General features: G+C 43.4%; 1 protein-coding gene across 5 annotated transcripts in view; it reads left to right on the forward strand.

The window, feature by feature from the left end:
• Positions 1–14227, forward strand: part of IQSEC3 (IQ motif and Sec7 domain ArfGEF 3) — a 1249628-nt gene that overhangs the window by 307331 nt on the left and 928070 nt on the right. For all 5 annotated transcript variants that reach the window (XM_069628576.1, XM_069628577.1, XM_069628578.1 and 2 more), the window contains exon 2: positions 1510–1590. In XM_069628576.1, the coding sequence (XP_069484677.1) occupies positions 1510–1590 (81 nt within the window). The remainder of the gene's footprint in view (positions 1–1509; positions 1591–14227) is intronic.

The following is a 14227-nucleotide window of genomic DNA, read 5'->3' on the forward strand; positions in this document are numbered from 1 at the left end:
TGGTGTACAGGCACTCAGTAGGGCCATTTACAGTTGGTTCACGATGCCGTAATTCTCACCATGGCGGAATGGTACTTTCCGCCATGCTTGATGGCGTTATGTAAATGTCCGCTAGGGTCAGAATTCGCGTACCGTTGCGCCATGGTGGTAATTACGGTTTTGCATGGCCCGCGTCCGCGTACTTGGTGCAGTTAGCGTTGGCGTTCACTACGGTGTCGCTAATGGCATCGTACTTTGCGGTGACGGGTCATAATCGCACCGAGCGGTATTCGATGGCGGTATTACATTTCCGCCATCGTTTTTCGATTTCCGCCAGGGTCGTAATGAGGGCCAATGTGTAGTTCTAGTTGAAGAAATTCACTGGTACAGTGATCACTAGGTTTCCAGAAATGAATGGAAATTCCTGACGTTTTAATATAGCACAATATTTTTTCTTAGTACAGGCTCTCAGAATGGTGACGGAAAGTTGTCAATTTAATATTAATAGGCAAATCATTATTTTATGCACTTTTGAGGCAACATTATTAGCAAAAGGGTTCTATGCTCATTTATCGGCAGTCATTTTGTCGATGTTTTTTTACCGAATTTTTCTTTCTCGAAAAAACCCATCAACACGATCTTTTTTCCCCCACACTCCCCGATTGATTTAATACTATTCTCGTACCCACAACCCCTTATATACCCTTCCCCACACCCGCTATTTATTTCCGATGGGTTTTATCGAGAAATAAAATTAGGAAAAAAACCCATCGGAAAAATGACTGTGGATAAATTAACGTTGTACCAGCAAAAGAATAGAGCGATCCAAACATTAAGTAATTTGTTTTGTCCATCAAGGTTCTTCTACGGGGTTTAGAAAGAAGGAAATAGATGAAATATAATGAATATGTGTATCCCAAAATGGCCTCTTTCAATAGCGCACCCTTTGCCTGCAGTACCACCCACACCCACAGAGGAGCGAGAAAGCCGGACTTGACATGCTTTCACACATCCTTGCATTGCTTTCCAGCTTAACAAGGGCCCAAGGGCAGTGATTTGTTTCAAAGGTCCAATAAAGTAAAATTAAGAGATATTATTAACTGGAAAAAGTTTCAGCACTGTGATCAAAGTTGCAAATGTAGTGGACTTGTAAACTGTACAAAATAAAAGAAGTGGTACTCAAGTCCCCTTAGTTCCTTCTTACTTCGAACTATGCACAGCACGCATTCACTGTGCTAAAAAGATATCTTGTTGATGCTTCAGAGACCTATGCAAATAAGCTCCTCCTGGCGCTGGCCTGCTCATCAGATCAAATTAAAATTCAGAAGGTAGTGTAGTACAATGAAAGTGAATATGGGCAAGGAGACAGGATTGTTTTTTCCAATCAAACATTTGAATGGTCAAATGCCTTTGTCACCAATTGTGATGGATGCCTGGTTCAAATTGCACATGTCTCCCTTTGTTTGTTTTTTTGCTTCATTGGGCCTTACTCTATCAGGTCTCACTGTCTGTTTTGTTCTTCCCCAACAGGAATGAAAATGTCTTGCATCAGTTCTGCTGCCCTGCGGCTGATGCTGACCAGAAACCTTCCTCTCCATGCTCTTCGCCAAGGTGAGACATACCTTCCGACATCTTCTCTCTCCCTAGCTTTACCCTACTTCTCACCTCTCTTCTTTCCATCCATTTTCCCGCTTTTCTTTATTTCTTTCACAGAATTTCAAGCCTTTTCCACCTCCGTATCACTCGAGGCCTATAAATGACCTAGGCTGTGTGCAGTGACTGTGAGAGTATGTCAGTGCTGCTTGTTTCTGAGAGGTTGCATGGTCTTGCATGGAGTGGCTTTTTGGGATGGGCTAGCTATGTTTACCCTTCAGTCTTTGACTGTATAACACACACAGGACTTTTGGCTGAAGGGTGGGCTTCTGACATCTTCTTCTGGCCTCTAGAATCCTTTTTGGCATCTTTAGGGGATTATCTGATATGCACAATCCATGTTTTTGTCCACTGCCATGAAAGACATTTTAGATTAGTCTGTCTTTATTTAAAAGGCTGTTCATTGATTGACAAAGTTATTTCGACCAATGCAAAAACATAACACAGGCTTACACCAGAGGGGACTTGTCAAACTGTCATAATGTATTCCACCTACCCTGATAGAGAAGAGACAGAAGGTGTTACAGGATGTCCTTAGAACACACCGATAGCCATGTGTGGCTTCCTCATGTGTTCTAGGGCTTACAAACACGAATCCCACAACGTACTACTCAAACATAATGCACCCTTGAAGTGGTGTACTGATGAGGCATTACGTTATAATGTTATCTAGTTATTTCCATCCGCTATGTGGTTCTTATTCGGTTTTGGTCTATTTGACCTGAAACATTTGACCTAATCACATTTGATCGAATTTACCTCCCCCCTACTTCCCCTCAACCTAATCTATACCCTTACCCACCCTCATATATATATATATATATATATATATATATATATATATATATATATATATATATATATATATATATATATATATATTTTAAATTACATTTGACCGAAAAAATTTCAAAACAATGTGATCAAATGTTTTAGGTCAAATATTTTTAGGTTAATTATGCTAATACCTCTTATTCTAGTCTCCCACATTAAAATCACTGAAAGAAAAGTTTTGTGCGCGTCTTCGGTGAACCGCGAAGTATCGAACATCTGTGAATGGTGAGCCGTACTGTTTTTCAGGATCAGTGCCGCCACATAGGTGGACTCAGTGCAGTGCTGTCCCTTAGAGAGTTCTGCTTAGCCTGAGTGTAGCTGTTTAGAGGATTCTGAAGTGGAGGTGGTCAGAGGGTGGTGAGGAGTATCTCTCCATTGAGAGTGGACATTCAGTTTGATGTCGATCACTCACCTTCAAGTCTTCAGCGTGCGCTGTGCGCTGGTGGGAAGCTCTTAAATGAACACGGCCATTCTGCTCTCCAGGGAAATGGGGCTGCGGTAAGTGCTGGGATTCTAGGGGTGAGTGTACGCTAAGAAGAAAGGGCTTAATGAAGGTCATTATTTGAATATTGAGATACATATCACCAGTAGACGATGACCTGCATATCTTCTTTGAATGATGGTATTGGTTTCTACATGGAATGCAGAGATGCAATTTTTCACTGTACCCTTTTATCCAGGTCTTCAATGAGATCTGGGATGATTCCTCTTGTCAGTGAACATTGATATGCAGGTCTTCCATGGATGGCAGGAGTTACTTCTTTATTGGACAGTGAGATATAGCTCTTGGGTGAATAGCCATGTATAGGTTTTTAACACTCTTGAGTGAATGGAAATGTATGCCTCCAATGAATGGTAAGATATCAATCTTCAGTGCATGGTGACATAGCATATCTTTCATGAGTAGTGAGATATATGTCTTAAGTAAATGGTGAGCTATAGGCTAAATGATAGTGTTTAATCACTAACCTTTTGCGGATGGTGTGATATAGGTTATCAGTGAAATGTGGCATACAGGTCTAAAGAGAGTGCTTAGACAGAGAGAGGGTTTCAGTGCATGTTGTGATATAAGTCTTTTCTTGATGCAAGATGTAAGCCTTCAGTGAACAAGAAGCGCACGTCTTTAGTAAATTGTGACTTATAGGATTTCCGCAATGCATGAAATATGTTTTATAAGTGAACTGTGAGCTGTAGGAATTTAGTGAATTGCGGGATATGTTTCACAGTAAATGGAAATATATAGTTTATTAGTGAATGGTTAAATATAGGATTTACGTCGATGTTGAGATACAGATCTTCTTGCAACAGTGAGATATATGTTTTTTGTAAACAGTGAGCTCTCTGTCGTCGTTGAAGCGTATGTATTTCTTCAGAGAATAGTGAGATGCCAGCGATCACTAAATAGTGAGATATACGTTTTCAGTGAATGTTGATATATACTACATGGTAGGAATTAGTTCTTCATTTAAAAGTGAAATATAGGTTTACAGTGATGGGGAGGCACTGGTTTTCAGGGAATGGTGAGAGATGGGTCATCGATCGATGGCCAACAAACGGCCTGCCGCAACCAGTGAGCTATAGGTCATCATTGACTAGTGAGATATAGGACTTGAGCAAAGGGCGAGATAATCTCTTCAATGAACAATGAGATATGGATTATAAGTATACGGTCAGATATAGATGTTTGGCAAACTGTAAGATATAAGTCATCGATGAATGGGGGATCCTGGACTTCAGTGAATGGTGAAATGTAGGTTTTTAGTGATCACTGAAAGGTGAGACACAATTCCTTCAAACGAGTCTATTGATTAAAGATATTGGCATATCAATGATAGATGAATACAGGCATTTGAAGAAATTAAAAACACAGGCTTGCAGTGTAAGATGAGAAGGAGGTATTTAATGTTTGCAAAAGAAGAGATATGGCTGTTCCGTCAAAGTTGATATGCAGGTGTTACATGAAAGATAAAAAAGATGCTTTTAGTAAAAGATGAAATGCAGGTTTTTTGTGAATGTTAAGATGGTAGTTTACAATGACTGAGGATATGTACGTCTTTAGGGAAAGGTGGGAACAGATTTCTAGTAAAACATGCAAAAAAGGTCTTTAATCAAAGATAATGTGTAGGTCACCAGTGAAAGATGAGACAGAAATATTTTGTGAAAGTTGAGGCACAGGTGGTTAATACATAATGATTTGTAGGTCCATAGTGAAGGACGAGATGCAGGTTTTAGTTAAACAATAGATGAACATCTTTAGTGAATTAAGTTATGAACATCTTTAGTGAAAGCCAAAGGCAGGTCTGTAGTGAAAGTTAAGGATAGGTCTATAATGGAAGATGTGACACAGTTTTAAGTGAACAATGAGAGGTAGAGTGTTAAGGAAAGATAAGAATCAGGTTTTTAGAGAAAGATGAGATTTGAGAATGTCTTAAAAGATGAGAAGAAGGTGTCTAGTGAAAGAATAGATGTAGGTTGTTAGTTAAAAATGACATGCCGGTGTTTAAGTATGGATGCAAAACAGGTCCTTAGTGAAGGATGACACAGGTCTCAAGTGAAGGAAGATGTGAAGGTCTTTGGTTAGATATGAAATGCAAGTATTTAATGAAAGATAAGACATGATACTATAAGGAAAAATGGAGCAAAGGTCTTTAGTGAATGAAAGTGCGAAGGCATTTAGGAAAAGATGAGATGTATACTTATAGTGAATAATGAGAGGAGGATCTGTAGTGAATAAGAATACTTAGATCTTCAGTGACGTGTTTACTGACAGCTGAGACACTGGTCTTTAGTGCAGGCTGAAAAGCAGGTCTATGGGAAAGATATGATGCAGGCCTGTGGTTAGTCAAGATAAACAGGGTCTAGTGAAGCATGATACACTGGTCTACATTGAATGATGCAATGCACGTCTTTATTGAAAGATGTGAAACTGTTTTTAGTGAACATTAGATCATGTTCTTGGTCAATGATGAGCCAAAGATCCATATTGAAAGTTATGCAGGACTCCCGTGAATGATGAAATGCAGGTCCTTTGAAAGAAATTAGTTGGATATTTTGAGTGAATGAAGATACCCAGGTCTATTTTAAATGAAGGTGTGCATTTCATTACTGAAAGATGAGAGACATGTCTGAAGAGAATGGAGATAGGGAGGTATTCACTAAAGGTGAGATCCAGGTTTGTTCATTCATGCATTTAATGGAGGATGAGACACTAGTGAATGATTAAATGTAGGTCGTCAGCAAACCTTGGGATGTGAGTGATGACATTCAAGGGTTCCTTGAATGTCGTGCAGTAGATCATAATTGAACTGTAAGTCTTCCCTGCGATCAGGGGCATGGAATACCCAAGACACATCATTGGCGTAGCATTCATGAATGATAATCCAGGGAGGTGCTTGAATATGTAAAATGATGCCACACTGAGACTGATATCCCTTTAATTAGAACACACTCTCGCTCCCAAAACTGCAGGCACTTAACCTCGTGTCAGCCTGGGCGTCTCGTGGTTCTGCACATTCTTCCTCCAGAGGAGACAACCACCCGTTCTTATGGTTAGTCTTCCCAATTAGGGGCAAACCATTCATGAATTCATGAATTCAATGAATTCTCAGTGGGATAAAACGCAACATACATTCACATTTCTTAATGTGGGCTTTATTTCTACAGGCAGGATTCCAGAACATTTTATTTATTTATTTCAGATGTTTCTACAGCAAGGAAAGAACAACCTCTTGTGGCTTCCAATATATATATATATATAAAAGTTATTGAAGCAATACAATAGACATTGACTCATTGACTCGAGTGGTTGTAGTGTGGGATAAGATTAGTGCTACTGTGTGTGGCTTATAGAAAGTTTTTGCTTAAATTAGTGCATATGTCTGGGTTATGCCATGACTTTTACATAAGAAAATATATACATGTATATTGAAGACTTTTTGCTAGCACATCTAAAACTCTGGGAATGCCTTGGCCAGCCTATTTACTGAACTGTCGAGGTTTGAGACCACCAATGGGTTTTGGGGTTGAGCATCTCACAGCACTCAGAGTGAAACTGACAGTCCCTCATAAAAAGATCCCTCTAAGCTCTCCCTATCTAAATGCAATGTGAATGCAAAGGTTTTCTTCCAAGTAGTCTTGAGCTCCATTGCTTCACCGACAGTAGCGCAGCGTCCAGCAGGGATCCAATAGGATACAAGAAAGCAGAGCACAGCATTGACACATTGTCACATACATATTATGGCGCACAGGATTAGCAGATTGATGTTTGTAGAAACATCAAAGTTCCATACATGTTTTAATGTAAAAGACATTAACTAAAAGTGATAATTGTGGTGTAGCAAAACAGGAGCCGAGACTCCCAAGTGATTATTCACTTTCCCTTTGGGATTAGAAAAATCTAATCTCAAGGGATTTCTAATTTTCTCTTCCGGATTAGAGACATTGAATTGCAAACTATTGTTAATTTCATTTTTCGAATGTAGATATGGAATGCCAAGTGATTATTCCCTTTCTCTTGAGGAATATAGATCATCTCAAATGATTGTTCACATTCCATCCAGGATGAGAGATAACGAATCCCAAAGCGTTGGTTAATTTTGCCTTCAGATTTAGAGATGGAACATCTCATGAGATTTGTTGCTTCCCCTTCAGCATTATAGATCTAGAAACCCAAGTTATCATTCCCATTTTTGAGGATTAGATATCTTTAAAATCCAGCAATTGATCACTTTTCCTTCAGCATTACAGATACATACTCTCAAGCAATTGTTTACTTTCTCTTCTGGATTAGATTAGAGATATAGACTTCCCAGTGATCATTCACTTTCGGTTCAGGATTTAAGCGGATGTTATTACTTGCTGTAAATATTTAACACTACATAAACCGCATTTTAGACTATGCAGCCCAACACATATTCATAAGAATAGTCTAACTGTCCATTAAAGCTTTGTTCAACTTGTATTTACAATTGGGTTATTAAAACAATAATAGCTAAATTGCTTTGCTTTTTCGCAGACATGCAAATCCTTCCGATGCAAAAGTATCCATAGGAGGTTTATTGGCAGCCAATGTTTTCATAACACATATTCCAGGTCTGGCTGGGAATTCCAAAAAATTGGAGATAGTTTATTTATAAATGTGTAGGGTGTATTTTTGTATGGGAATTTAAACATATCTGAATTTCAGATGAAGCCAGAGCTACAGAATGTGAGCTATGGGCTTCTTCCTCACCCTCCTCCCCTTCGCCCATACTCAGCGTGGTTTACTCTGAAATGTAAGGAGTGGGTCCGGTAGCCTGGCAATGTTGCTCCTACTACGGGTAGTGAAGCAGTAAAGGGAGAACACATTAACTAGTCCGTCTAGCTCAGTTTGTTTCCAAATGTCGACTATCTGTTCGGGGAACTCCATCACCTTCTGCACCCTTTTTCAAATGTGGAGGTTAAGGGTTTTACGTGAGAACTGGGGAAAAGACAATGAAACCTGATGGACCAAGGAATCTAGTGTATTGTGAGGAGGACATTTCCATTCTGTTGGTTCCATGTGATAATCTCGCCTGGAAAAAGTCGCCAGGTAGGCGATTTGTTTTCCTGTCCCCTAAAATACTTTCCAACATGTTCTTGTAGGGGTATCATTTTATATTAGAAACTCCATTCCTAGAATATTTGGGGAATTGTTTGATTTTACTGAGGGTGCATTTTTGGAAAATGTCACCCCTTGGTGGCCATTTCTCAGTTGACTTTATCACTGGACACCATTCTGTGTTGTCTGAACTACACAGGTAGCTATCCAATCACAGTGCAGTTTACATTCCCTAAGGCCTAGGCTGTAATGAAGCAACTGGTCTCCATCTAAACTATTGCACGCTCCTGCTTGCCTTAAAGAGTGCTCATAACAAGACTGCTCCCACATCTTTAGTATTGGCTGTGATATCATCCAAACCTTGCAGCATGTTAAAAGTCAGTGATTGATAAGAGGCAAGAAAACAGCACTCAGAATGGGTAAATCAGAATGTTTTCATGTGACAAGATAGCGGTAACAAGTACAACCCCTAGTTATTGCAAAATTGCACACATAGCCTGTACTCCTCCATTCACTCATATAAGTTCCTAACCACACACTTGCTGTTCTATATTATAGAAACAACTTAAAGTGGAATGAGTGAAAAATATGGTCATCACCTTCAAAATACACACTTTTGGAAGGTTGTCTGCTTAGAATGCAAAGAGCTTTGAATGTATTACAACCTATATTGAGAAGATCGCAATTTAGAAGTAGAAATTCCTACCCCTAAGTTGCTGCTTTCAAATTTCTATGGTCTTAGTGGCAACCCATGGGTTTGATTTAATCAACTTGACTATTTATAAGTAAACCGTAAGAATACCTTTATAGTAATGAGAGTGACAAGTGATAGGTTGAATAGATTTGAATTAATCATATCTTCTGGCAACTGCTCTGGGCAGCCTTCCAGTCCATCATTCTAATACTGCTGTACCATGCTAGGCGTGGAAAAACATTATGCAAATTAGGGTTTGTACCTACGCCAAGGAGCAGTCCATCTCAAACTATCTGCAGGAGATCCCCCGCCACTCCAGATGTTTTTGGCCTCATCTGCTGTTATTAAAGAGGTGTGGCTTAACACTCTAGTCACGGCCAGTTTGGAGTCCAGGCCTGGGCATACTTGTGCCACTGAGGAGCAACGGATGTAAACATTTTCAATTAAACATAACCACTGGCAAATGTGCTGGGCAGTCTTCCATTGCATCATTTTTACAGCCTGCCTTGCCATGATATAGGGACATAAATCATCTGCAAACCAGCCATTGTCCCTTCGCACAGGGACATTCCAGCTCAATCCTCTTGGTCACATTATAAAAATAAACAGTTTAAGAAACTCTGGATGATCAACTCTGCCATCATACAGTTGAACACCCACATGCCTTTCTGAGCAAATCTACAAATCAGGTGCAGACAAGCACATAATGGGGTATCTTCAGGAGCGGCTATGAAAGGTGCAATGCTGTGATGTTTTTCAAATGTCATTTTATCTCTGCCCGAGGAAGTGGAGACATTCCACGAAAGCTTGCAAATGTGCAAATATGCAAAATAAATGACTCTGTTAGCTTAATTAAAGTATTGACTCGTTTTCTTCTGGATCAACAATATATATAATGCATACTACTATCAATCACTGGATGATGTTAGAAGATAACTCCCACCCCACTAGTTGAGAAAGTAGCTGCAGCTCCAACGAAATCAGGCTCCATAGTATTAGAGCAATAGAGCAAATATAGTTTCTACTCTTTTGATAAAACAAATGCATCCATGACCAACTCCTTAAATATGGACACACTACATAACATGTCTGATCTTAACTGAGATTACCCAAACAAAATGGTCTTGTGGAAATACCGTAAATGCCATTATAGGAGATGTTCCTGCTATATCACTGAAAAACCAAAGGCCTCCTGTGGTTTTACGGGTCTTTATAACAGGGACGAGTTCAGGCTGTTGTTGACTAGATTTGCAAAAGTAAAGGTTGTTATCTAATCTTTTGCTGGGGTTGCAGTTGCTGTCTGGAATTCACTTTCCCCACCCTTAGTTGTTCATTCTGAAGCCTTATTTTTTAATAAGCAGCTTAAGACCTGCCTGTGATCTCTTTTGTTTGGATGTTTCAGATGGATTGTTGTTTTGCTTTAGCAACAATGTTTTTTTCCTCCCCCAAACTGCCTCTGTATAAATTGGAAACATAGTAGTCTGTATTCCACAGAGTGGCTGGTGTACCAATTAAATTGTATACATTGTTTTCTATTTACGTGATTTTTGCTGAACAGCGCTCTGATACCCTCACTGGCATGTTGGCACGTACAAAATATAGGTAGCAGAAATCTATTTGGGAATGGTCTGATTATGTCCATATTCTGTCCAAATGATCATTTACTAGCTCAGTGCTTGATGGGTAATGTATAAACTATTTAGAGATGATTGCTTTTCTCGCAGACTGATGTGCTTTACTGCTACGGCAAATCTTTGGTACCCATTGACCATGCTCTAAAGCGGTCAATGCCAGTACCGGGATCTGTAGGAGGCAAAAGAAAAGGCAGCAATCTAGCCAATAGAGGCACTGAATGCTGAGTCCCAGCTCTTTTGCAGGCGTCAATTTTTTATTGCTGAGTAAGTGGGAATTGGGTGGGATCAAAACTTGAAATGAACTGCAAAGTGCCCCCTGCAGGCTAGAATCTGTGTTGCCCCATCAGGGCAGTGGGTACGCTATGTTATGTTTGTTAAATGTGTTTACAGATCCCTGCAGTACCACAAATGGTCTCTTGTTGCATGTTTAGTACTGACAAGATAGTAAACTACTCATTGGCCCTCATTACGACCCTGGCGGAAAGTGACTGACCGGACCGCCACAGCGTAAATAGCGTTTCCGCCATTGCACGATGGAGCAAAGTGCGGCCCATTCCGACCCATCGGGCACGAGCACCACGGCATGGCGGAAGTGCAAAGTCCGCGATGGCGGAAATGACCCCAAAACGGCCCACACCGCCGCCGTACGGCGCCCTAGGTGCAATACCGCCACCCATCATAGCGGACACCGCAGTGAGCGCCAACCGGAAAGTACGGTGACCGTAAATATACGGAAACGGAAGTAAAAACATGGGCCCGGAACGGGAAACAACACGCCGTACACCTATAAAACCACAAAATACACAACCACTAAAAACACCACCCTGAGACACATCCCAACCCGTCATCCACCCTAGTGAAACCAAGAAAAATGGGAAAAGTAGCGAAGAAAGCGTGCGACCGCAAGCGGCAGGTCCACTTCTCCCGTGAGGAACTCACCGTGCTAACAGAGACCCTCCAGGAGAATGCCGCCGCCGTCTTCTCCACGCAAATGACCAGGACGGCACTTGCGAACAAGAAGGCCATATGGGCCCTGGTGGCACAGCGGGTAAGTGCGGTGGGGACCGCACCCCGCAACCCACAGCAATGCAGGAAGCGGTGGGACGACCTGCGGATACGCGTCCGTAGCATACTTTCTGCCAACCGCAACATTGCCACAGCCACCGGGGGAGGATCGGAATCACCCATCAAGTTGACCCCCTGGGAAGAAATCTGTGCCTCCACCATTGGAATGGAGAGCATAGAGGGAGTCGGAGGGATGGAGAAAGGAGTGCAGACATCCGGAGAATCAGGTAGGTGGCCCAAATAAAACCATGCCAAATCCACAATGTCCAATCATGTGAACCACATGTGTCCACATAGCGCAACAGCAACACATGGCCAGGAGAACGTCCACACACATTGGCCTGATAGCGCACTTTAAAACCACAATAAATACATAAATAAGTAAAAACCCCAAAAACACCCACTACACGTGCAGCAGGCACACCCTAACTGCAGGCTGCCAAACAACTGCACCCTCACTCCACACACAAATGAAAGCACCTCCAAGGCCCCGACCCAAATCACCCACAGGTACCACCCCAATGCATGTGATACATTGCCATTCCAATTCCCACAGACCCATTAATAACGCTCGCCCTCCTTTACTCCACCACAGGGTCCGATCCAAACGACGAGCTCCAGGACACCCCTACCAGCACACCTGCAAAGAGGGCCAAGACCGACGGCCAAAGACCCTCCACCTCAGCTGCACGCATCAAGACACGGCAGCAGCACATATCAAGTGGCAGAACACAGGAGGGAACATCAACAGGCACCCCAGCAGCCAGCATGCCCACAACAGCACCACCACAGGTCCCCCCAATGGATGCCACAGAAGGTACTGCCTCTGGTGGCAGCAGCACCATAGGTGACACCCCATTAATGGCAGCATGCTCCGACACAGAAGACGGGGATGTCGAAGTCAGATCCATCCATGACCTGTCCCAATCCCCCTGTCTGTTCCATCCCGTACACCATGAGGATACCACGCAGGGGCACCCACAAGACGACGACTGGCCATCCCCCACAAGCCCTGTGGCAGGGCAACATGAGGCGAACAGCCCCTCTGTGACACCACCGCAAATGGCCATGGCACAGCACAGGCAACAGTCCCTCGACCAGTTAATCGTGCAACAGCAGCAACAGGCCACGCTCCTCAAGGACCATGCCGATGGATGTGGGGGCACTAAGGCAGACATAGAAACATCAACTGAGACACTTAGGGCACAAATGGAGAGTAGCACCGAGAGCCTGAGAGTCCAAATGGAGAGTAGCACCGAGAGCCTGAGAGTCCAAATGGAGAGAAGCACCGAGAGCCTGAGGGGGGAACTGCATGCGACGTCCAAAGACGTATGTGCCGAACTTGCCGCAGTGCGCCGTGTGCTCACTGAGCTCTCACAAACCCTTAGGGACATGCATGGACGTGAGCAGGCAGAGACATCATCCTTTGCAAGTTCCGTCCAGGGCAGCCCCCAACGTAGATCTGGGAGGAACCTGCGCTCCACAGGCAGGGGTGCCCCTGATACCCGCAGAGGGGGCTTGCAATAGCGACTGCCCACTGACAATGAGCATCTTTGGACACTGGTGTTCGGGGGGGAGGTAGGAGGGTGGAGGGGGTGTGTTGGGCTCACTTGGGTGGCGGGTCGATAGGGTGTTCAACATGATATCACATATGCCATAAACAATGCACGATCAACCAATGAGATGTGTGGACAATGATCTTTGTGTACTAGGCCATCATAGGCGTACAGTCCATATTGTGCATGTACCAGACACACACAGTGCCACGAGTCCCGTGTCCATGTATCAGCCACCAGGCGTGAGTGCTAGAAGCATGCATCTATGAGATGCTGACGAATTTCACGGCCCTCCTGTGCCTCGCAGACTCCTTGAGGTGCTGCCACATCCCCACCCTCATCATGACCATCTTCAGGTGCTTGCAGTTCTGCGTCAGGGGGCATGGGCACATTTCTACGTACGCACATGTTGTGTAGCATGACACATGCCATCACCATCTTTGCAACCTTCTCATGGCGGTACAGGAGTGCCCCGCCAGACCTGCTGAGGCACCGGAAACGGGTCTTCAGTAGGCCGAATGCCTGTTCAATGACTACACGGGTACGTGAGTGGGCATGGTTGTAGTCCTCCTCATGATGGTCCCGTGGGTTCCGGACTGGTGTGAGGAGCCATCTCTTCAGTGGATATCCGGCATCACCTGTATGTGGACGATAAACGAATCATGTGGAATGCCATTGCTACGTACGCACCCCCCCCCCTTCCTGCCAGGTCATTGCCGCATCACATACCCCACATCATCATGCATGAAATGAGACTCACCGAGTAGCCAGGATCTGTTCCCTGCGTGTCGCTCCATGTAGCGTGGTATTGTTGAGTTCCTCAAGACCATAGAATCATGGGTTGATCCAGGGAATCGGGCACAACAATGTGTAATGATCCTGTTGGAGTCACACACCATTTGTACATTCAGAGAATGAAATTGTTTTCGGTTGCGGTACTGGGCCTCCATGGCATGTGGGACGACCAATTCCACATGGGTGCAGTCGATGGCACCAATGCAACCCGGTATGCCGCCAAGTGCATGGAATCCCACTTTTGTGTTGGTAATTTCCTGCTCCGAGTGTGGTAGAGAGATGTAGTCGTCTGCGTGCTGCAGGAGGGCATCGAGCACTTGCAATAGTGTCCGTGAGAACAGTGGCTGAGAAATGCCATGCAACTGTCCGACTGTGTGCTGGTAGGTGCCTGTGGCCAGGAAGTGGAGTACAGACACCACCTTCAGTAGGGGTGGGATGG

This window comes from Ambystoma mexicanum, chromosome 12, assembly GCF_040938575.1.
Source record: "Ambystoma mexicanum isolate Mex_15411 chromosome 12, UKY_AmexF1_1, whole genome shotgun sequence".
Classification (NCBI taxonomy): Eukaryota; Metazoa; Chordata; class Amphibia; order Caudata; family Ambystomatidae; genus Ambystoma; species Ambystoma mexicanum.